Here is a 23792-nt window from a genome sequence, read left to right on the forward strand (position 1 = left end):
CGGGCCCAAGCTGTGGGAAGCAGACCCCTGTCAAGGGTCTCTCTCGCGACAGGAGCGACTACGAAGAGATGCCCCTGCAGAACGGCCAGGCGCTCCGGGCCCAGTACAAGGAGGGGTCCGACAGCGACTGAGCTCCCGGCGGGCCGCGGGCCGTCGGGGAGCCTGCCCTGCAGGGACCGCCTGGCCTTCCGGACCCGCCCGCTTTCACACTTGTCTCTCGAGCAGAGATGCCCTGGTCCTTGCGTGTTTACATGATTTTGAAAGGGAAACCGAAACCGAGGACAGACTCCTGCGCTGGGCCAAATTCACTGTTAGAGCGGCTGCGTTTCTCTGGGAAGAGAGGCGCCGATACACGGCCAAGTTCCTTTTCTAAGGTTTCAGCTGAGAGAGAGCTTGTTTCCAGGGGTAGGGGGGCCGTTGCTCCTGTTTTTAGTCCAGAGAATTACGTGCTTATTAAAAAGTGACTTACCAACCCCCAGCTCATGGCAAGTTCTTCCCAGCAAGGCCCGCAGCCCTGGGGCATCCCTTCCTCCCCCTGCCCCCTGGTTCTGGTTTTGCCCCCCTGAACCCCAGGGAAGCGGGTCTGTGCAGCTCCCTCCCGAGGGCGAGCCCTCCCCACAGGGTGGCCTGCGCCCTGGGCCACCAGGCATCTCCTGCTGACCAGGAATGCAGACAGACCGGCTCGTGAGGGCAGCGGCGGGAGGCAGGTTGCAGCCCTTGCCCACCCGAGCCGAGCGCCTGCTGTGGGGTTCCGAGGAAAGGGTGAGGTCCCAGGCAGGCTGCGGCTCCAGTGGGGAAGGGCTTGCTGCCATAGCTTTCCTGGGGCTGTGTCTGCACGCGTGTGCGTCACACACGTGGGTGTCTGCACGTGTGTGTGTGAGCGTCACGCACGTGGGTACGTGGACGCCCCTATGGCCGGGCGGAGGGAGAGCGCCCCCGCTGCATTCCAGGAAGCGGGCACTTCTGCGGCTCTGCTGCGAGGGACGCCCAGCAGAGCTTTCTTGCTTTTTTAAAATAAAACAAACGACTGATCTATTATAGACCCTTTACTGCCAGAACGTTGTTGTTTCTCACTGGAAAGCATTGGAGATGGTGGATGGGAGCACGCCTTTCGGCAGGGGTGGCTCGTTGGGCCTGTCCCGCTGGTGGTGGCCCCGGCAGGCGGGGCCCCGCCCTGCGGGACGGAGGGGAGGGTCGTGTGGGGCTGCCGAGCCTGCGGCAGCCCGGCAGGCCTCGGGGACTGCCCGCTCCTCTGGCAGAGACGCCGTGTTTGCTTTTGCCGATTGGCTGCTCACGTCTCTCCTGGGCTGTCAGCATGTGACCACGGCAGACGCCCTGCTGGGTGGGTGCCCTCTTGGTCTCAGAGAGGACGGCGTCCCCTGCAGACGCTACCTGCGGTTCCTCCACCGGCACACTCACGGTCCGGCGGCTGCCTCTCACGCTATAGCTCGGCCCCACTCCAGGGGGCGCTGCAGCCTCACAGAGCACTTCCCGGGACCGCTCGACTCCATGCTTTCCTTTCCAAACACGGATGGTAACACGCCTTCAATGTGGATTCCACTGACATGTTTTTAAAGCCCTGTAAATATGAATGTTTGAATTAAAACAACTGCATTATCGCAAGGGTAATTTAAGTTTACATGGTTTTCTACATTCGCAATGGTAATTTTTTTTTGATTCTGTGTACTCAGATATTGAAAAACTTTTTGTTACCCAATTTTACAACTTCTATCATGACCAACTACACAGAAACTTGTACTGATTGATGTATTCTAGTATGTGATATAGTTTACATTTGAATCATTATAAAATAATTGTCCATAATTTGGAATGCTGTTATTTATCAGTAAATGTAAAATACGTGAGGCAGCTAGTCACACGGCTTAGAACTTTTTAGAACTCGACTTTGGCCTGTAGTGTGGTTTTAAACTGACGACTGATCTCTTTGTACACCCGTTCCTCACGGCATCAAGTCATGGAAATGAACAATGTGGGCGTATTTCTTTTTGTAACTAAGTTGGGAAAAAATTACAAAAAAATGCTTAAGGGGAAAATTCTTAAATTATGCATTTTCAGTTTCTCTTCCTGGTGTGTCGTACATATCAGTGTACTGCACAGTCCACGTGGAATCTGACTGAAGTATGTTTAGCATACAACATAAAGTATGAGACTTTACGTGCCCTAGGTGTCCGGTCAAAACACTACAATCTGCCAGCAACTTTGACAGTAGCAAAAAATTTTTTTTTCTTGGACAGCATCACGGTTTTGCAAACAAATTCTCCATTCCAAGGGCTGACTTGAGTTCTTCCACGGCACCAGCTTGACTAGCGTCATCTTCGGGGTGACGTCCTAGAATGGCCCAGTCCAGGGGGGCCTGGGAGAGGGCCACAGGTACTCCGGTTTCCCCAGGGAGGGCTCCATTATCCACGTGGATAATGGTGGTTCTTGATTTATTATTAAATCGTTACAGCAGTGGAGCTGATGCGGTTCTCTCTCCCTGGAGCCCCATCTGAAAGTCTAGAAAAGGGGATGTAAAAATATATTCAAGACTTGTGAGGTTGTTCCTGTACATAGTTACAGATCGCAGTAAGTTTAGACACGTCACGTACACCCAGCTCGCCCCAGGGGTGGACTGGGAGACGTCACCAGCCTCCAGCATTTCACGAACTGAAGGTGCAGCCGCATTAAACTGGTGGTAACGTGGTGACCCCCTGGAGTCCTGCTCCCGGGAAACACCGACGTTCACAGACGTGACGACTGAAGGGGGGCAGCTGGTGAAGGCTGGACCTGAGTTCCAGGAGGGTTGCAGGAGCCAGCTGCCTTAGGGGCAGACTCCGAAAGCCGTCTCCTCCCCGGGCTGAAGAGAAGCTGCTCTGGTCTGTCCCGTCTCGTTACCCTGGTCACCCTGACCTCCTGTGTCTCAGATACACTGGTAACTAGCGTATCGTACTATGAACCACAGGATTTTCTGCTACTGAAAACTGCCTTCTTACAAAAAGACTAAATATTTGTAAAATAAAATGAAGTTTAAGCCCAAAAGGACAGAGCTGTGTGTTAGATCTCAGAGCTGTGCTGGGGAGCACAGCAACCCCAGCCACAGAGTGGGCACTGTAACTCGTTACCAGTGAATAAAGGTTTATTTATGGCAGACTCTGGGAGTGGCTTCATTCCGAGACCACCTTGCTGGTAAATGTTGGTCGACTTTTAATGTGGAACCTTTTTGTGTGTAGCAGTTGCTCTTTGCACGTGGACACGGAAGTGTCTTTGTTCCCATGGTAACGTGGCCCGCAGATGAGCACAAAGGGGAGGTCCCAAGACCCGGATGTGGGGCCCACCCCCCTCACTTCCTTGGGTGTGACTTTAAGTTGATCAGGTGACCTTCGAACGCGTTTCCTGTGAGTGATGGTGTCAACTGCCGCAGGCACGAAAGGGACGACCATGAAGGCACCTGCGCGCACGGCCCTGAGGTGCGGCCGCACTGTGCGCGGGAGGCCTGCGAGAGCCGGGGCACGAGCTGCAGACTGGCCCCAGGGTGCGAGTCACACTGGGGTCGGCTGGCCCGCTTCCCACCCGAGGCTGTGGAAGCGGGAGCCTCAGGATGAAGGGCGTGAGGCCCAAGAGGAGCCGGAACGCGGACCGGGACACAGCGAGGCCGCCGGGTCCTGGTCCCGCGGACGATGCTCGCAAACCCTTGCGCTGCCCAGGACCGGAGCCGAGTCGCAGCTTTTGTTTTCATGTTTTACGGTGTTACAGATGCTCAAGCCACTGACTAAATACGAAGAACTCATCTGTGATGCTAGACTATGAAGAGAAATTCAAACTTCAAATTGGATTAATTTATTCTAGCAAAAGTACAAAGTATGGAAAACTAGTGTGTCTGGATCACTCCCGAGAGCAGAGGAAGCTGCGCGCGAGGGGACTGGAGTTGTAGCACCTGTGGGCAGGGCGGTCCGGGGACCACACGAGGGGCGTCGGCCCCGCCTGCCCGGGGAGAGCGGGCCTCTGGCCGAGGGCGTGCTGATCGTGGACCGGCGCCGTCAGCCGGTCTCTTCTCTACCCTGTGAGTGCGCCACAGAAGACACGGAGAGGACAGGACGGGGGTGTGTGCGCTGGGTTCCCGGCGGCGGGCGGCGAGGACGGACGAGAAACGCCGGGACAGGAGGAGGAGGAGGAGGAGGAGGGGCCGGGCGGACGCGGTCAGATGGACAGCCCGAAGGCGCTGACGATGCAGTACATGGTCTTGTTCTCCCACCGCACGGTGCAGCTCCCTGCGGGCAGAGGGCGCCACCACGGTCAGCGAGATGGCCCGACACCGGTTTCTCCCAGCAGGGCCCGAACACCCCGGGAGGCGCCTCTCTGTGGCCCACAAACAGGGAAGGTCGGCAAGTCTCTTTTCTACAAGACGTTTTAAAAGGCGACTCCGATAAAAAACTGCATGACCACACGCTCCCAGACACGAAACACCAAGCGCACAGCTCATGAAGCCCCGCTCTGGACAAGCTAGGTCTCGGCGGGGCCCCGGAGGCACCGCGACACCCTCGGAGGCCCAGGGCGGGACGTACCGTCGGTCGAGTTGTCCCAGAAGCAAGAGCTTGCCGTGTGCAGTCCCGCTCCGTTCTTCTGCATAATCACACAGGTCACTGCAACGAGAACAACGTGTGTTAGAAAAATCTGCTTGGCAACACGAGTTTCATCTTGCCCGCTTCCGGCGTGTGTCGGTCACACGGCGCACGCTCACGGTGCAGCTGCGAGGGGAGGCCGCCTGGCCCTGCAGACACCGACGGACCCCGCACGTCCCGGCCCTTCCCTGCACGCCCGTTCCGAGCGCGTCTGAGCTGAAACCCCACGACACCCCGTGGTGTGTCCCCCCCCACGGCGGCCCCAGCAGCCCGACCGGCCGGTTTACGGCAGGTGCGCTCTAAGGTAAAACAGTGCACACAACACCAGCGACACTTCTACAGGGAACTTGGAGGCTGGGCGCCACGGCGACACGGTCTCTCTCTCCTGACACCAGACCCGCCTCCGGTCGGTATTTCAAACACCGGCACAAACAGATACGGGAAGCAAAACCTATTACCAATGTACTTGAATGGTTTCCCCAGCTTGGTGAGATGGCTTAAAGTCTGCTCCACCACGTTGGTGGTCCACTGGTTCACTTTGCTGTGCTGATAGGCGTTGCCGCCGATGGCGCTCTCGATAGCCTGCAGGACGAAGGACAGAGCAGTCACTTTTCTCGGCAGGACGTGCCCCGACGCCCTGCGGCCGCTCCTGCGGCCCATCACCCTAAGACCCGCTGAAATACAGTCTGCAGAAACTGTAAGCTTATCTGTCTCCATAGGGACTCCTCCGCAAACACAGCCGTACCTCGCTCGGTACTCAGCTTCAGAACTCATCAAACCCTGCACTTGTTGCATTTTAATGAGGGAAAAAAAAAACATTTTTCGGCACTCGGCACTTCTCAGGGCTCGTCCCACTTGCTAGAACTTGTATAAGTCACAGCGCAGTGCCCTCGAGAGAAGACGTCTCAGCACTGGGTGCTGCTCAGTCTTAGCATTCCTCCTGAGCTCCGGAAGGAATTAACACCTACCCACTAGTACCAAGGTACCGCCGTATACCTTTTCTTTAACAGTGTCATATTTAAATAGTTTTATACTTGTTTTTAAGAATTCATGATTAGGTAGGGTCTGCCAACAATTTGAAACATTTTGACTGAATTTAGTGTTTATTGTTGCTATTGGTAGCTACAGAATAGCAACACTTTTCCTATGACACTGGAAAATATTTTCTGTTGTCTATTCCTTTCTTAAAAGTGTCTTCAAGACAGGGGAATCTGTATCAGTTGTCTGTACAATTAACAACGTACAAACCTCTCCAACATACAAAAAATAATCACGTTTATAAATTCTTCCTCTGTCCAGCATTTTCTGGGAATATGTTACCACGTAAGTGTATTTTTTTCACATAACTAAAGACGGGGCCTATATATTCCAAAATGTAAGTCTCTGATGCATTTGTTCTTCCGTGCAGATTTCCCAGCCTCTCGCAGTGCTGGCCTCTCGCAGTGCTGGCCTCTCGCAGTGCTGGCCTCGGAGGAGGGTTTGTGCTGCGCACACACGTCAAAGGTCACTCAGGGAAACACCCAGCGCCCACTCCTCCTCCTGCTCAAGCTCAGGGTCAGGGCATTCCCATCTGACCATTTTCTGAGCCTTCTGTGCTGATGCCAGCGTGCCTGCTTCTGATAGCTTTCTCCTCTACCCTTGTTCTAACTTCTGGGCTGGAAACCAGAATGCGGGGTTTTTATGACAAGTTATGACCTAAAATAAGCTATCACCAAGCTCTGCCCTGAGGCCTGCAGAGAAAAACAGTGCCAGGACCTGAGTCGTGCCCCTTGGTGACAAGGGCTCCTGCCTGGGGCATAAGCCCAGTGATCTTGCTCTGAGGAACACAAAGCTACCTACTGCCGCACCTGGATTTCTACCTAGGGAAGTTCCCTTTACCCTGGGACTCCACGTAGTCACGTGAACACAGGTCGGCCGGCACCCGGCTCCCTCTCACCCCCACCGCCCACTCGTCAGCTCCTTCGGTTCGCCGCCGGCCCCCCCCCCCCCGCCCTCCCCAGCTCAGAGCATACAGTGGGCGGGGCTGGGGGCACGGGAGCCCCTGGTGAAAGGGGACAGGTTACTACTAGGTCAGGGTGCTGTCCACGGACCGTTCCTCGAGCTAAAGCTCTGACTCTGGGGACCCTCCACACACACTTAGGGATTCGCCGCTGCTTTTCAGGGAAGGAGACAAACCTGCCTGCAACTTTGGACCCACCCAAACTCACCGCCAGCCAACACTTGCACTAGCTCGAGTTCACAGTTAACCTAGGCCCGCGGTCACGGGAAGGTAACGCTGTGACATTAACTGTTGTTTCCAGGGAGACTGGGGCAGTCCCCTTGAGCAGTCCTGCTGCCTGGTGACCAAGTCAAAACCAACACAAAACAAGTGAGGCCAAAGGATACGCCGTAACCAGTGCCACTGCCCACAGGTCTAGTGCAACCCACCCAGTTCCTGCTCCCCCACCCCTTCTGTAAGAAACACTCTGGGGAAAACGGAGGAAGGCAACTAAAGCAGTCATGTCCGATGCTGAAAATCGTATGTGGTGCTTTATCACTCTGGCAGAAGCCAGCACTGGGATCTGCATGAGGATCGATCCCAAAGCAGACCTGTGACCTCAGACGGCACCGTTCGGCTTGGATCATCTGAAGGCCTTGTAGCCAGCTGGCTTCACTGTCTGCTCACCTTACACGGCAAGGGGAAACCCCTTCCAGCCTGCCTCAGGCCACCCGGCACTCAGGCCCCCCCCCCCCCAGTCCCTCAGACACACGGCACACGCTGCCACAGGGCCGCTGCACGGGCTGGCCGCTCCCCAGAAGGCCTGCCCCTCCTGGCTGAGCCCATGCTGTTCCTTTCCACTCCCGGGTCCAGCCCTGACCTCACTGGGCGGGGCACTCACTGGGTGGGGCACCCACAGGCCGTGCCAGTTCGTCTGTTCCAGTGGCGCTACTTGACGCTCGCCTGCCTTCCCGGCCCCACACTAGAGACTCCCGGAGGACCTCCCCTGCACTCCGGCTCAGCCTGTGTTTTTTCCGCAATAAGTGAAGAACAAATATCCCCTTTTTGTCTTGCCTTCCTCACTATCTAAGGGACACCGACCACACCCAGGGTCAGCGATGGGAAAGGGGCAGTTCAGGAGTGCAAGGAAAGAGCCACCAGGTCGCGAGTGAGTTGTGCAACACACTGTCTCTGTACAACACTGGGAACGTTTACCTGTATACCATGGGCCTTTTATCCTAAAAGGTTACAGACTCAAGCCTTGTAACACTCAATAACGCTAGCGTATAAAATGTCCTGTCTGATTTAAAATATATAATTTACATAATATGGGTGTAATTCTTATTTAGATACTCATTGAAAACTGTTATTTGAAATGCCAAAACACAGGCTCAGTTGAAACAATTCCAAGACAGTATTTAAAACACATTATTTTCACTCGTATAAACCATTAATCAAATATTTTAAAAGCAGCCATTTCTCCTCTTACCTCTTTCACAATGTTGCTCACTTCGTCCACAACAAAAGTAGTCTGTAAGGAAGAAAACAAGCGAAGTTTGATGTGAGATTCGTACCCACCGGAGCACTGATTAATGCAAATTTGGGTAATGAACACACTTTGGAAATGAAGACCTTAGAAAGAGTGTAACCAGACCGTTCCTTCGACCGAAGGAAACATCACAAACAGAAACACTGTGTGGCTCTCTGAGGGTCACAGAGCTGGGCGTGGCATCAGGAGGCTGCAATTCTCGTACGTACGATTTAAAGGTGTTTTTGCTGTAATCACGCCGTGATCCAAAAAGCTGACTTTAAACTAGAATTTCATCTCTCCATCCGTTTAAACTGGCCACTAGGATCACTGACAAATACCAAAGTTTCATAAGTTACTTGACTTTTGTATAAATTAACTGACCCTTTCCCTAATGTAAACTTAAGACTGATGTTTGGGTTCTTCTCCTTTCTCCATGCTGTCCTACTGTGGGCCCACACACTCAGCTGCTCGCCCGGCCAGGGGCAGAGGGTCGGATGCGGGAGGTGGGCTGCCGGTGGTAATCTAGTGCCAGGAGCTTATAAATGGTCCGTCCTTTCCTTCCACGTGTGGTGCCTGTGAGTGGGCACCGGTTCCGTCTGAGCCCCGGAACCCAGAACGGTACTCAGTCTGGCCACGCCCCCTGAGAGCGGCCCCAGGCCGGTGGTCGGCGTGCCCTCCTGGGGGAGCGAAGGTGGGAAGCCCTGCTGCTCTCCGGTCCTGAGTTTCCACCCTGTTGGCGGCGCTGAGCACCGCGGCCCTGCCCTCGCAGTGCCCCTTTCTCTCCAGCAGGGTCAGGAGCTGACCGCCTGCAGCCCCCTCAGGTGCTGTACACAGAAGTCAAACTCGGACACAAAGCCAGCTCAGCCAGCTGGTGAAGATTCGCAGTGTCTTAGAGATCAAGTTACGTCTCCAAGTTCGGCAGGTCCTTCCAAGGGACTTCGGTGGCCCTAAACCACCCGGTAAAGTCCCCGTGTAACTTCCCCTGTGGTCAAAGCATGAAAGCGCCTAAGGGCCTTCCAGGGACCGCTCAGGGGAAGGCAGAGCAGGCGTGCAGACCCCGCCGGCACTTTCGGCTTCGGCAGGGAAGGCGAACGCCGTGGACAGGAGTGAGGGAGCCAGAGGCTACGCTCGCAGAAAGGGCGTCCGTGCAGGGACCGGCAGGAGGGCGGCGCGGTCAGTAAAGACCGCACACACCTGCCAGAAAGGACAGAGCCGGCCTCGTCCTTGCGGGGCTGTCTCCCGAGTGACGCACAGGCCACTCTGTTCAGCCCCTCCGTTTCACGGACAGTCAGTCCACTGTGATCCGGAACCGAGGAGCCACAGCCACCGCCGGGGCAGGGCCCCGGGTCGGAGCGCAGAGTGTGCCCTGCCGGTCCCCACAGTGCCGGCCGTGCCCGACACCCCGCCAGTTCACAGGCAAAGGCTGCGCTCTGCCGGCTGCTCCCGCGCCACCTCTCCCAACGACCCCGGCACCGACCACCGGCGGCCACCCTGCTGGCTCAGAAATTAGATCCCAACAGAAGCCCCAGGATCAGCCCTTAAGACTTAACAATCCCCCCCACCACCAAAACATGCCTGCTTAAACTAAATTTCGAAAAAATCAGACCTACCAAATTTACCTACAGTTTGTGTTTCTGACAAGCTGCATCATACATGAGACTCGGTGTATTTGAATTTTAACCAGACTCGTTTAGCCGGAAGAAGACGGGCCACTCCTCTTCCGCAGCAGCAGCCTCCACCAGCTGCACACGGTCCCTGGGAGCGTCTCCGCCCGAAGAAAAGCCCTTTCAGCAGCACACCGTCACCATGGTGTCGTCGGCTTGGCAAATACTTGTACATTTTAGCCCCCCGCCGACCCCCGTCTTCTTTAGGGCAATGAAATGCGCCCCCCAACACACACACACACAAACACGCACACGCACACACACACACAGAGCAGCTCAAACTCAGACTGAAGCAGCCGGCGGTGGCGAGCCCCGCTCCGAAGCACGAGGTGCGGAACGGAAGACAAAGGCAGGTGCTCCGACCGTGCACGTCCACATTTTGCAGGGGGCCCAGCGTCAGATCAGTGGGGGGACTTGAGAGCTGTGACTATACGCGCGTCTCACGCGTGCCTGTCCCTCCGGAGTGGGGTCTGCACCACTAAGAAACGAGTGACTTCACTCTCGGCGCCCCGAAGGTGCGAGCGGGACCCCGGACGGGGGCGGGGCGGCGCGGGGCGGCGCGGGGCGAGGGGTGCGGGGCGCACGGGGCGTGCGCCGCGCCGGGGCCCCCCCCCGTCGCCCCGCCCCCCGGGCAGGTCCACAACACCCCGAGCTGGCCCCGCCGGGTCACCGTGAAGCTCTCGGCCCTCGGCCCGCGCAGTGGACGGCCGTTACTCACGTCCAGACGCGGCCCAGGTGCCCACACACGTCCTTGGGTGCCGCTGCCCACCTGGGCCTGGGCTCCCGGCCGCTACCCTTCCCGTCGCCGACCCGGCGGTTACCTCTTCCGCAGCCTGGAAGTCTTCCATCTTTCCTCCGGCGCCTCGCCTCCGCCTCCCCAAGCGGAGCGCACTGCGCCGGCGCACCAAGGCCCCGCCCTAGGCCCCGCCCTAGACCCCGCCTCCTTTTGGCCCCGCCCACGCCCGCCGCGGGGCCCAGCCCTTCTCCTTGTACTGAAGAGCACGGGAGATAGGAGACTCGGGTTTATCTCCGCTTCTCGTCCTCCCCGGGCGGTGGGCGCGGGAGCTGAGTGGCAGCTGACTGGACCGCAGCAACTGAAACAAAACAAGCCGTGTACATGGCCAGTTCGGGAGGGAAGAGATGTCCTGGCCCCTTCCTCCCGCTTGTACTGGGCTGTGTGTATTCTTTTGAATATTCAGACCGGCTTGAACACCTCCTAACAAATTGTAACGTGACTTCGAACCTTGATGGGCAGCGCGAGATGTTGGTTACAGTCCCTCTGGGGGTCCAAGGTTAAGAAACGTCAGCTCTGCTAGAAAACTTCCTTTGGGGGGGCAAGTTTTCCCTAAAAATCCTTTTTTTTTTTTAGTTTTAAGCACCATTGAAAAAAATATTTTTCGGTGGAAAATTTGTGAAACGCTTCACACTTCCTGGCTGCCTTACCCAGAATGACTTAGACGTACATTTGACTTGTATACAGGGGTCTTTGTGGAAATTAGTCACTGAACCGCACTCCAGCGCGATGTTCTCCAAGAAGGGCTGGTACCTGCCTGCGCCGACTCTGAGGCTAAGATCTGTGACTTTACCGACTGTTTTTTCTCTGGTTTTACCACGCCCTTGAAGTCAAACTGTCACTTCTTACCTCTCCAAAGCACAGTTGCTAAAACCCACCTCCCATCCCCCCAGGAAGAGCTGGCCACAAGACCCTGAGACCTGGTGGAATTAAGCTGCAGAGCCCACATTCAATCCATCAGCAACGCTTTTTGTTTCTGCTCTAAAGAATCTAATTTATTCACTAATTTATTCACTTCAATTGTGCCTGGCCCATAGTAGGTGCCCAGTGAAAATCTGCTGAATGAAAGCACACTTTCCCCACAAGTGTTCAGTTCTGCCTCATACCCAGCTGCAGAGAATGGGGGCCCAGAGGAAGGTAGAGTCGCCTGCCTCCTTGTGGGAAACGGGCGGAGAGAGGAGGGCAGAACCGTGAAGGACACAGGCTGCTGTGCCCTGGACATCTGGCCTGAGTGAGGGACCTGCTGGTGGGGACCAAGTGATCTCCACCATGTGCTTCCTCCTTCTCGGATTCTGAACTTTCTTGACATGTTAAATTTTGTTCTCTTCTTATCATCTGGTTTCAGCTCTCCTGTTCCCACATTTCAGCCTTATGCCTCAGTGTACCCGTGATTCTATTTCTCACGTCTTCGTTTTGTCTTCCTGACACTCCCAGCTTCCCCCGAGATCCATTTGAAGTGGTCTTCTCCGTCACCTGACCCCACCTGCCTGCTCCTGGGGCCCTGGGGGACACCACCCTCCTGAGCCAAGCAGGGACCTTCCCAGTCCCTTCTGATTTTCTCCTCTGCTGCGAACCTGTAGGAGCTGAGTGGCTCAAAATGACGTGCGAAGCAAGAGTGAGCAGGTGAGCATCTGCAACGAGAGACCGTGAGGTTTGGGACGTGTTTTAAAAATTGCTCCACAGCCTTTTGAGAACTCCTGAACCCAAGCGAAGGTCCCGGGTGACTCTGGGATAGGGCGCTGGTAATGCAGAGGCCTGGTGAAAGTGTGACTGAAAGTCACTCGCATGTGCATAAATCAACAGGAAACACGTTAGTGTGAATTTTAAAAGATTTACACGACTTAGTTTATATGCACTGGGTACCACTCCATTTTTAGCTATCAAAGAACATCCGTGAAATGCTTATGGTGTTCGGCATACTGTGTCTGCCCCAGAAGTGGGTAAACTGGTCTCTTTATCTTCTGAACCATTTCTTCACTTTTTTTCCACACACACATACACCGAGCATTCACTTTGTGTCAGCCTCGGCGCTGGGACCGAGGCTACAAAGTTGACTAGGACACGGTCTCTATGGAGGAGAATTTTTTAAACTACTTTTCTGTAAGCAGGAGAGTGAATTCTCTAGGCTCAGTGATGTCAGTGCTTGGGAAGATGCAGCAACAGGGCATCGTGTTCTGCCTGATGAATGTGCATGCTGGGGTGCGGCATTTCAGGTCGCGGGGACCCTGGGTCCACTAGCTGCCATCCCCAGCAGCCCCGATCGCCCAAGCACGGGTGTCCACCAGACTCCTGGCTGCTCATAAATCGCTGGGATTCAGCCGTATTTCAGAATAATGTTTAGTTGCTGTGCAGTAAGTCAGTGGAGTGAATCTTGGGTTTGTTTTTTCAATTTGGGAGTTAGCCGTAGATTGAAAGGTAGAGTGTGGTTTCTCCCTTCGAGTCCAGTCTCCTAACCACGGACTCTTTACAAATAGGGATGTTGGTGTTGACAATGCCTTTATGTAGCAAGTGTGGGCCTGATAATCCTAGCCATGTCATCTCGAGAAATAAATCAACGGCCACCCGGTGGCTGTTGCAGTCTCCTGGTGCAGTCTATGACCTGCAGTCCTTTGCCATCTGGATCCGGCCCTGTGGGCGTTCCAGTTTTCCACCCTTTCCCTGTGCCCGGGAGTGTGTTACCGCAATGCACCATGGAGCCATGCTAAGTCCACAATAATAATAATATTACAATGAAGCTAGTAGTACTAGAACACCCTAGTCTCAGCAATTGAATGCTGTCAGGCCCAGAAAACAAACCTGTGGCTGACACATTTCTAAAGTGAGAATCCTAAGCTGAGAAATCAAACGGTAACAAGATGCTGTCAGCGGGGAAACGCGGGCACAGTGGGACTGCAATGCCTCTGTACCAACGGGAAATGGCTGTTGCTCTGAGCCCCTTGGGTCCCTCTCCTCCCAGGCCTGGCTACCTTGCCCCTTCCCTGGGACCCCCCTCCCCAAGATTAACAACTGAAGATACCTTGAGGCAGAAGCAGGAGCCTTCCGCTGGCATGTCTTCTGACTAGTGGATTTTAATGCTATAGTAGGTATTAAATAGTGTGACAGTGCTGTGGGCATGAACAAATACACACACTGTGTCCGTCAGCACAGGCTCAGCTGCAGAAACAAAAGACCCTAGATGCATGGTCGTTGAGGACAACAAAGATGTGTTGTCCCTCACACTGCATGAGTAGTGTGGAGGGTCTGCTTGGCCCTGCCCCGTGTCTTCTCCATGCCGGGACCAGGCCGATGGAGCAGCGTGACTCCAGGGTCATCCAGAGGGAGAGTGAATGGTGGCTGAGTGTTGGCCAGGAAGGTGCTGCTTCTCAGTGGCAGGTACCACCTCTGCACACGTTTCATTGTCCAGAGCAAGTCTCTCGTCCACTCCTGTCTCTTGTCCACTCCTAAGGGAGAGGAGTGCTGTAACCTGCCGCACACGGCACGCGTGAGGTTCCCCCGGGTGATTTAGCATCTTCCCGCTCTCTCGGCCTGACTCCCGCCCACGCATCCACTCGGCCGCTCCCTGACTTCCGCTGCCGTCTGCTCTAATTCCGGGACCGGCCCCCTGCCAGCTCACTTTACTTTCAGATGTGATCTAATTGAACCCGCCCCACGTCAACACTCAGGCTTATCCCGGCTTTGCCGGCTCTTCCTTGCGCCCGTGTAGCACTAGGTCACTGGATTTTTTTACATCACAGTTTGTTTATTTTTAAGCTATATTTTATTGGTTATGCTATTACAGCTGTTCTGATTTTTCCCCATTTGCACCCCTACACCCAGCACCCCCCACCCCCTCAGGCCATCCCCACACCACTGTTCACGTCCACGGGTCATGCGTATAAGCTCTTTGGCTCCTCAGTTCCCTATGCTGTACTGTACAGCCCCGTGGCTACTCTGTAACTGCTTGTTTGTACTTCTTAATCCCCTCACCTCTTCACCCACTCTGCCCCCCCCCCTCTCCCAGCCGGAAACCATCAAAATGCTCTCTGGATCCGTGATTCTGTCTCTGTTCTCGTCTGCTCAGCGTGTTTTTTAGATTCAGTTGTTGATAGAAATGTGTACTTTTTGCCATTTTATCATTCATAGTTTTGATCTTCTTTTCCTTAAATAAGTTCCTTTAACATTTCGTGTAATAATGGTTTGGTGATGATGAACTCTGGTTTTTTTCTTGTCTGGGAAGCTCTTTATCTGCCCTTTGATTCTAAATGATATATTTGCTGAGTAGAGCAGCCTTGGGTGTAGGTCCCTGCCTTTCATGACTTTGAATATTTCTTGCCAATCCCTTCTAGCCTGCAAAGTTTTCTTTTGAGAAATTTGCTGATAGTTTTATGGGAATTCCTCTGTAAGTAGCCAAGTGCTTTTCTCTTGCTTCTATTAAGATTCTCTCTTTATTTTTAGACCTTTGGCGTTTTAATTATGATGTGTTTTGGAGTGGGCCTCTTTGCATCTGTCATAATTGGGGCTCTCTGTGTTTCCTGGACTTACATGTCTATTTCCTTCACCAAATTAGGGGCCTTTTTTTTTCATTATTTTTTCAAATAGATTTTCAATTTCTTGCTCTTTCTCTTTTCTTTCTGGCACCCCTATGATGCAAATATTGGAGCACTTGAAGTTGTCCCAGAGGCTGCTTACACTGCCCTCATTTGGGGGGAGTTCTTTTTTTTTGTCTTGTTGTTCTGATTGGTTGTTTTCTGCTTCCTTATGTTCCAAATCATTTATTTGATTCTCAGTTTCATCCACTCCACAGTTGTTTCCCTGTAAACTGCTTTTTATTTTAATGAGTGAATCCTTGGTTTCTGCCTCAATCTTTTTTATGCTGCTGACGTCCTCACTAAGTTCCTTGGGCATTCTTATAAGTAGTGTTTTGAACTCTGCATCTGGTAGATTGTTTCTCTCCCTTTTGTTTAGTTCTTTTTCTGCAGTTTTGATGTGTTTTTTTCTTTTTTTTCATTTGGGCCATGTTTCTTTGTCTCCTTGTTGTGGCAGCTTCCCTGTGTTTGTTTCTATGTATTAGGTAGAGCCGCTATGACTCCCTGTCTTGGTAGCATGGCCTATAGGGTCCAGTGGCACAGCCTCCTCTATCACCCAAGCTGGGTACATGAGGTGCACCCTTTGTGTGGGCTGAGTAGACCCTCCTCTTGTAGTTGAGCCTTGGTTGTTGTTGGCAGGTCAATGGGAGGGATTTATCCAGGCCAGTCAGCTGCAAGGACTGGCTGTGATCACTGACCACCACTCTCCGCCCTCCATGGAGGATCAGCTGTGCAGGGGCAGGGTGGTGGTGCTCCGACGTGGTCTGTAGCTGCCCACTGGGTGTGCAGGCTCTGGGGTTTCCCAGGTGGTGCAGGCCAAGGTCAGCCCCCACCCGTGTTTTGCCTAGAGCCACCCTGCCTGGGCTATTCAGCAATCGGAGATGGCTGCTACTTGTGCTGGGCTTGGAGATTCCCAGGTGGAGCCACGCTGTGGATCCAGGCTGGCTGCTGCTAATGCCAGGCCTGGGGCTCCCTGGGGCCAGCTATTGCTTGTTTGATAGGATTTAGGAAGTTGTGAATCCTGACCCAAGATCAGCCATTCATATGGAAAAGCCTCTGTTAACAACTTAGGTGGGACTGTAAATTGGGTGGAATAGACTCTCAGGGGACCTCTAGGGTGAGGCAAACGGTGGCAGCCAGGTTGATAGAGTCTCAGATAAGGACCTGCCAGCTCTGTGGCTCTGTGGGCGGGGAGGGTTCAGAAAAGGGACAATGGCCTCTGCCCACCTTTGTCTGGAGAAAGCTGTCCCTCAGCTCTTGCCTTGACGCCAGACACCTCAGTTCCTCCCTGTATACCCCTGGTGCCTTTCCAGCTGCCACCCCAGTGCTGGGGCCCAGAGGGAGTGAGTCTGAGTAGGTTCATGTGTAGGTTCTTTAAGAGGATCTGCTTGGGACTCAAAGTTTCTTCCTCTGACCTAATCCCTGCTAATTTTTGCAGCCAGTGGTTGTGGGGACTTATCTTCCTGGCACTGGAACCCCGGGCTGGGGAGCGTGGTGTGGGGCTGGGACTCCTTGCTCCCGGAATTTCCCTCCTGATTATTCACCACACGTGGATGTGGGACCAGCCCATCCCGCGTCTCCGCCCCTCCTACCAGTCTGGATGGATGTGGTGTCTTTGATTCCGTCACTGTTAGACTTTCATTCACCTCGATTTCTGATGGTTCTGAGCGGCAGTGGTCCTGTAACTCCGCTGTGGCTTTGACGTGGTTGTGGGAGGAGACGAGCCACGTGTACCGGTGCTGCCGCTGGGCCAGGCGCCCAGGAACAGCTTCTGAGTGTGTAACGCAGAGGCGTGTGTATTTCAACGGCGATGTATTACGCTAGGAACCCATTTCCTAAACAATAAAGCTTAAGTTTTAGTTTAAAAAAAAAAACACCCAGAAGTTCCAAATATTTTTTGGTATATTCTGTTATGATCTGAATTACGGCCCTTCCAAACTTTCAATGTGGACGTTGTAACCACCAGTACCTCAGGATGTGACTGACATTCCGTATTTTGAAACGGGACCTTTGAAGAGGTGTTAAGTTAGCCTCGACTGGTGTGGCTCAGCGGGTTGGGCATCGTCCCACAGATCGAAAGGTGGCTGGTGCGGTTCCCGGCCAGGGCCCATGCCTGGGGTGCAGGCCAGGTCCTCGGTTGGGGGCGTGGGAGAGGCAACCAATCCATATTTCTCCCTTTCTTTCTCCCTCCCTTTCCCGCTCTCTAAAAATAAATAAAGGAAATCTCTGTAAAAAGGTGTTACGTTAAGCCCCGGCTGGTGTGGTTCAGTGGACTGAGTGCTGGCCTGCGAACCGAAGGGTCACTGGCTTGATTCCCAGTCAAGGCACATGCCTGCGTTGCGGGCCAGGTCAGGCCCCCAGTAGGGGGCGCATGAGAGGCAACCACAACCACTGATGTTTCTCTCCTTCCTTCCCCCTCTCTCTAAAAATACATAAAGTATTTTTTTAAAGGTGTTAAATGACTTCCAAACACATGACTTCCAAATGACTGTGTCCTTCTCAGAAAAGGAGATTTGGACGCAGATAAGGGGGAGACATTCTCGGAAGAATCAACCCTGCCAATACCGCGGTCTTTAAGCCTCAGAATTATGAGGAAATGAATTTCTGTTATTTAACTCTCTCCAGTCTGTTGTGTTCATTACAACAGCCTTAGCTAGTCATTATTCCGGTTTACCCTCATTTCTAAAACACTTTTCCCCGAACATTCCTGAATGGATTTATTCAATATCTTATGTTACAAAGTAATAATACTTAGTATTATTTATTAAGGATCCTCTTAGGCCCGGGACCTATGATCACTGGCCATGCCTGACCTAGTCCAGTCGATGCACCTTCAACACTCGTGAGTGAGTTGAGTGAACTCTGAACTGGGAGCGGAGCCCTGGGACCCGCACCAGGAAGCAGGCTCAGAGAGGTGGGTGGTTTGCTCAGGGTCGGTCCGGACGGTCTCAGCCCAGAACTTGCCCCCTTAACTCCGTCCTCCCTTTTGTCATTCTAGCCCTTCCCAGCCCACCACCCCCTCCCGCCCACTCCTGCTTCTCCCCTGACGGAAGTCACCATCTCGAGCTGTGGTCCCCCACACCCCACCGGCCAGGGAAGAGTGAGGTTTCAGACCCCCAGAGCCAAAGGGGTGGTCCCAGGGAGCCGCGCGTACAGAGGAGGAGGCCAGCTTCCAGGAGCGCTCAGGGGGCTTGAGGGACCCCGGGGCCACGCAGCGTCCACCCGCCACCCGAATCACGCCTTCTCCGTTGGAGGCCACACTAGTTCACCCTCAAGAGGGAGTCTGGACCCTCAAAAGAACCCCTGAAGGGAATGAAGAAACCAGTTCACGGAGTGGGAAAAGCATGTCGGCAATATAAACATCTGACACAGCACTCATGTCCCGAGTATCTAAAAACTTCTACAAATCACTATCAGAAAGACAGGTAACCTGGTAGCAGGCAAAGCACTTGAGCAAGCCCAGCATCAAAGCAGATCTCCAAGTGACCAAGAAACCTGTAGAATGAGGCTCAGATTACTCAGCTACACAGATCACCGGGGACATGAAATTAAAGCCGTGATGCCCTACGGAGCCACCGGGGTAGGCGAAGGCAGAAAGGCAGACACTGTGAAGTGTTGGTGAGGGGTGTGAGAACGACCACTCGGGAAAAGTGTGGGCAGCATCTACAGACATCACACATGTGTCTGACCTATGACACGGCCATGCCACTCCCAGGCGCGTCACCGACAGAAACACATGTGGACACTCAACCAAGAGACTACGGGAGAGTGTTTGCAGCTACGCTGTTCATTACAGCCAAAAATGAGGCATCCCACCAATGCCCGTCAATACCACAATAGATGGATTTTTTCTGATGGTCATACAATAAAGCCCAGTCCTCCAGTGAGAACTTCCAGGATGCTGGCAAATGCCACGCCCTCTTCCAACCATGTTTTTTGACAAGATCTGAACATGGAAAGAGGGCATTCAAGGAATCCATCTTCCTGGAAGAGAGCGTGGCATACAAAGGGGGGCGGTGATTTTTCTGGGGATTGCTTTTAATGATTTCCTTGCTAAGACTAATCATGGTCTTACTTTGTACCCTGACTCCCCTAAGAACAGGACATGAGAAGAAAGAGGCTAGAAAAGAGTCAATGATTGATTTTGAGGGAAATTCTGAAGGGACAACTAGTTCTCCCTAGACTATTGAATCATGCCCAGATTGTTTTAAATAAGGTGTTTATAAACCTGAGTAAGAAATTATCCCCGATTATTCCCATAAAAGAATTAATAAATCAGTTACAATAGGTTGAATTATTGGCGGACTTTCCCATGCCTGTTCCTTACCCATAGATACAAAGAGTCTTTCTAGAAAACAAGAAGAAACTATATAGACCCTTACCCACAGCCCAGGGATACCCCTGGGTAGCATATTAGATTATTGGCAAATTATGGTATCCCCCCAAAAAGGAGCTAATGGTCTCCAGAGGGTTCCAGATCTCCCATTGCCTTATACAGGAGCATATAATGAGGGTGACATTAGAATGGTCAGTAAGGATGAAGTTCAAGTGCCTTATAATAGTCTAAATTTCATGGAAAGGCTAGCTCGAAGCAGACCTCCCTGGTGTTTATTAACTAAGAAATAAAAAGAGTTTATTGTAGCTGAATTTCCTGTTTATCTCTCCTTACCTGTTTGTTTTGGAGATTAAAAGGTGGTGGGATTGTTACATATCTGTATCTCCGGTTTATTGATTTGCATAATTCCAATGAAGTTGTATAAAATAATTTCTTGACCAAGGAATAAAATCCCCTCTAATGAAATAGCCCCTGAATGTCTAAAAGTTGTTGGAGTAACAGCCCCGCCTTTACCTTGAATAGGAGTATATATCAAATAGAATTAGACAGGCAAAGAAATAAGAAAAGCTGGTTAACTATTATAAATTAAGCACGTAGAAACAGTTACCAGGGAGTTAGAGTCTATGGTACATAGAGAAATATTTTAGACAGAAAAGGTAAACAGGTAAGTTAGACATCACAAAGGCCTTATAATAAATTTCCTATAACCTCTATTCAATTAGCGTATCCTTTTGCCCCATGACAAATTCTGAGAACTTTAATAAACAATAAGACATTCAAACTCTGTACGTACAGCTATTTCTAATTGTCTGATTTATGGCTCTCCTGGTCAAAATAATCTTTGTTTAATATAACTGAATCTATGGGAATATTTGTATTTTTCCTGGTTACCTTTGTATTAATTTTTTTCTGCTTTACCTAATCGCAAATGTCAATCACTGCTAAAAATGAAAGTATAAAAACCTGCTTGTACTTGCAATGAACGGAACAGAGCATCACCGTCCTCTGAGGCGTGTTGTCGTCCGTCTCCCACCCCCGACGCCTTACCCACCTTTCAGGAACCCCTGGACCCCGCTGCGGCTGGACCTCGGCAGGCAAAGCTCAGTGTCTTGATGGAAGTGTGTTCAGTTTGGGAAACGGTACCAAGCCACGCTTGTGCTTTGTGTCATGTTCCGTGTGTGTGTTGAACTCCGGCGACGTTTAGCCCTGTTCCAAAGCGATTGCTGAGTTGGCGGCTGTCGTTGGAGGTGTGGTCCGCCATTCACACCAGAGGTTTCTGTGACACCCCCGCGAGTGTGGAAACACTGAATATTCAGAGCCTCTGCCATCTGGGGGGGGGGCGCTTCTCAGCGGGGGTGCAACATTTCAGTAGCAACGTCAAGCAGCGGCAGCGTGGCCTTTCCTCTCACGAGCATGTGAGCTGTCGGTGTGTGAGAGCTCCTGCGTGTGGTTTGGGGGGGGCTTTGTTCTCGGGGTCCTTGGTGGTGTGGGGCAGCCGCAGAGGCACCCGGGGCCAGCCTCATGCCCAACAGGAAGGAAAGAGAAACACGTCAGTTGTTCTAACACAGAGAAAAGTCGACTTCCTTCTCTTCAGAACAGACTGTCCTGGCCTCTCCCCCATGAAGCTGATTCCAAGGTAGGCTGAGCACCCAGGTGCGGCCGTCCGGGCAGGTGGTTCTGGGGGTGGCGTGAGTGGGGGCTACATTTATGGTAACTTTTTTTAGACTGGTGACTTTAGAAGATGGGAAACAGAAACAGTGGTAAATGAGACAAAGGGTGACATGCTTTTATTGAATAGCATACATTTAAAATTCAGGGTAATAATGATTTAAGTGAAATGGAGAGGGGTACTTGAGAGTTAGTTAAAAACAAACCAACCAGAACAAAACCAAAAAATGCTATCCAAAAGCTATATGGTGTGAATTTCTTTAAGGAGGTGACACAATGTTTAGTTTCTACTTTGGTTTGTAAGTTTTTGTGTGAATAGTTTATTGTGTCCTGCTCTGGATCTACTGGTTTGGGTCACCCATAATCTTCCATTTGGAGAAGGAACAGAAATGTAATTTTAACATGAAAAATTAAATTAGCTGGCGTTTAATTTAAATTTCTTTCAATTAAGCTTCCTCAACACCCAAATTTCGTGGCAAGAGGAGGGATTATGAGAGGAAAAAGCACATCAGCTATTAAGGGTTTATTAAGTTGGAATTAGTGTAGAAAAAATGATCCAGTCAAGGTAGTGTGAGATTCTAACTTCCTTTTTTTTAAAGATTTTATTTATTTTATTTTTAGAGAGGGAAGGGAGGGAGATAGAGAGAGAGAGAGAGAAACATCAATGTGCAGTTGCTGGGGGTCATGGCCTGCAACCCAGGCATGTACCCTGGCTGGGAATCGAATCTGGGACACTTTGGTTCCCGGCCCGTGCTCAATCCACTGAGCTACGCCAGCCAGGGCTTAGATTCTAACTTCTTAACTTGTCTGCCTAAACAAAGCATAAAGCTTTAGAGTTAAACAGACCCAGATTAGAATGTGACTTCAGGGAAATTACGTGATCTCTCCAAGCCTTTCTGTTCTCATCTGTAAAAGGGGTGTACTCCCTCCACGATGTACGCTGACATGAGGATCGAGGCAATGTACGTAGAGCACCCCCCGCACGGCCTGGCCCAGAGTACGCACTAAATAAACCGTAGCTGCTGGCACTAAAAAGGTGTGACTGTCAGCAGCAGTGCCTACAGCACCATGTGAATTCTCATTTCTTTAGCCTTCCATAAGAAGATGTCAAGTTTAAGCCATGAGCATCGTGCACTTCTCTGACAGTGTTTTATTTCCGTGATAGTGTTTTATTCTAAAAATAGAGTTTTGGGGTGGTTTTTTTTTTTTTGCTTGGTTCGGTTTGGCTGGGTGGCAGGATGGCTGCCTGACGGGGGGAGAGTCCATAGTGATGGAGCCCCCAGTGCACCTGCAGAGCGTTTTCGGGGTGACATGTCTGTCCACGTTCTGCTGTCTCGGGCAGGGTCCCGTTTTCCGGCTCCAACCCACGTCCATGCAACTTCATAGCTCATGGGCAGAGTCTGAGGGCCCCGAAGCCAGTAGAGCTTGTGCAGAATTCTCTCAGAAAACCAGTCCGAGCCAGGTGCCGGCCCTGGGCTGGGGCCTCGCGGGTGCGGGGTGCGGGGTGCGGGGCCGGAGCTCCCGGCTTGCAGAACGCCCTCCTCCCGTGAGGTCACGGGGGAGGAAAGGAACTCACGAGGGCACACCTGCATCTGGGCTCGGACTTCCAGGTGGACGCGAGTGCGTGTCGTCTCACCTGTGCCAAGGTGTATCCGCCGAGCCCGGCAGTTTGAGCCCGGCTGGGCTGTAACTTCAGGTGCAGAGAGCTGGTCTCCACGCACCTCCTGCCTTCAGCGTTTGCAGCAGCGCCTGAGGGCCGCTGCAGCCCCTGGACCGTCCCCCGTGTGCGCGGCTGGGCTCTGAGCGGCAGCTGCTCGAGGAAACCATTGTGGTGAGGCCCATGGCAGCGGGGGCGGCCGCCCCAGGGGACCGGCGCTGGGAGCCGCTGCAGTGCTGTGGCTTCCCAGCTTCGAGGACGGTCTGTAGCTTCCCCTGCAGCCCAGGCTGCGATGATGATGATGGTGATGATGATGATGATGGTGATGATGATGATGGGCCTGTTCACACACAGGCGGCCGCAGCTGCCTGCCCCCTTCCCACCTGTCACAGTGTCACTTCGCTCCATCACGGGAGGAGGGCTCTCTTCCCTCTGATCTCCTTCCTCCGATCAGAGGCGACGGCTCCCTGGGAGAAAGGAAGGGAGACGACAGCCTGCAGGTCTCGAGTTCACTTCCCCTCCCTGCTTCACCCTCCGCCTGCTCTTCTGGCACAGCCCCCCTTGCCGGGTCTGAAAGCCACAGGCGTGCCTCCCTCTCGGGTTGAGGGAGGAAAGCAAGCGGTTTCAGAATGCAGCAGGTGGTGGGCTATTTGTGTCCCCGGGGAAGGTGGTCCCACCCGTTCCTCCCCCGGGGGCGCCCGCCCAGACCCCCGGCCACTTCCGCTGGCTGCTCTGGAGAGAGGGAAGCCTCCCCACCCCCCCAACCCCCCCAACCCCCCCCAGCACCCGCCCTCTCCGGGGAGCGGTGGGGGTTTTCTGCTCTTCCCACCGAGCTGTCTTTTCTTTTCTGGCTGGAACTCGAACTCCCCGAATGCAGAGACTGGGTCTTGTTTTGGGCCCTCAAGGCCCGCCACGGGCTTGGCCCCGGCAGGCCCAGGCAACTGGGGCGGTTGAGCCGATGGACTGAACACCGGAGTCACA

General features: G+C 52.9%; 3 protein-coding genes across 5 annotated transcripts in view; 2 read left to right on the plus strand and 1 right to left on the minus strand.

The window, feature by feature from the left end:
- TMEM181 (transmembrane protein 181) overlaps window positions 1–3150 on the plus strand; it is a 40200-nt gene extending 37050 nt beyond the window's left edge. Inside the window, exon 17 of the mRNA XM_045842690.1 lies at window positions 53–3150. Within this exon, the coding sequence (XP_045698646.1) occupies window positions 53–131 (79 nt within the window). The 3' untranslated portion in view covers window positions 132–3150. The remainder of the gene's footprint in view (window positions 1–52) is intronic.
- A 664-nt stretch (window positions 3151–3814) lies between these two features.
- Window positions 3815–10701, minus strand: DYNLT1 (dynein light chain Tctex-type 1). Its single transcript, XM_045842691.1, has 5 exons — window positions 10614–10701; window positions 8087–8128; window positions 5078–5201; window positions 4563–4640; window positions 3815–4268 (listed from the first exon to the last, which is right to left on the minus strand). Exons 1-5 carry the CDS (start codon window positions 10638–10640, stop codon window positions 4198–4200), a joined length of 342 nt encoding a protein of 113 aa, XP_045698647.1. The 5' UTR covers window positions 10641–10701; the 3' UTR covers window positions 3815–4197.
- A 10202-nt stretch (window positions 10702–20903) lies between these two features.
- SYTL3 (synaptotagmin like 3) overlaps window positions 20904–23792 on the plus strand; it is a 77317-nt gene continuing 74428 nt past the window's right edge. For 2 of the 3 annotated variants that reach the window (XM_045844068.1, XM_045844070.1), the window contains exon 1: window positions 20905–21122. The gene's annotated coding sequence lies outside the window, so the exon portion shown is untranslated. Of the gene's footprint in view, window positions 21123–23792 lie in introns of all 3 variants that reach the window. The other variant, XM_045844069.1, reaches the window with a different exon arrangement.

The sequence above is a fragment of the Phyllostomus hastatus genome, unplaced genomic scaffold (genome assembly GCF_019186645.2).
Source record: "Phyllostomus hastatus isolate PE091 unplaced genomic scaffold, TTU_PhHast_1.1 phas_contig_40, whole genome shotgun sequence".
In the NCBI taxonomy this organism is placed as follows: domain Eukaryota; kingdom Metazoa; phylum Chordata; class Mammalia; order Chiroptera; family Phyllostomidae; genus Phyllostomus; species Phyllostomus hastatus.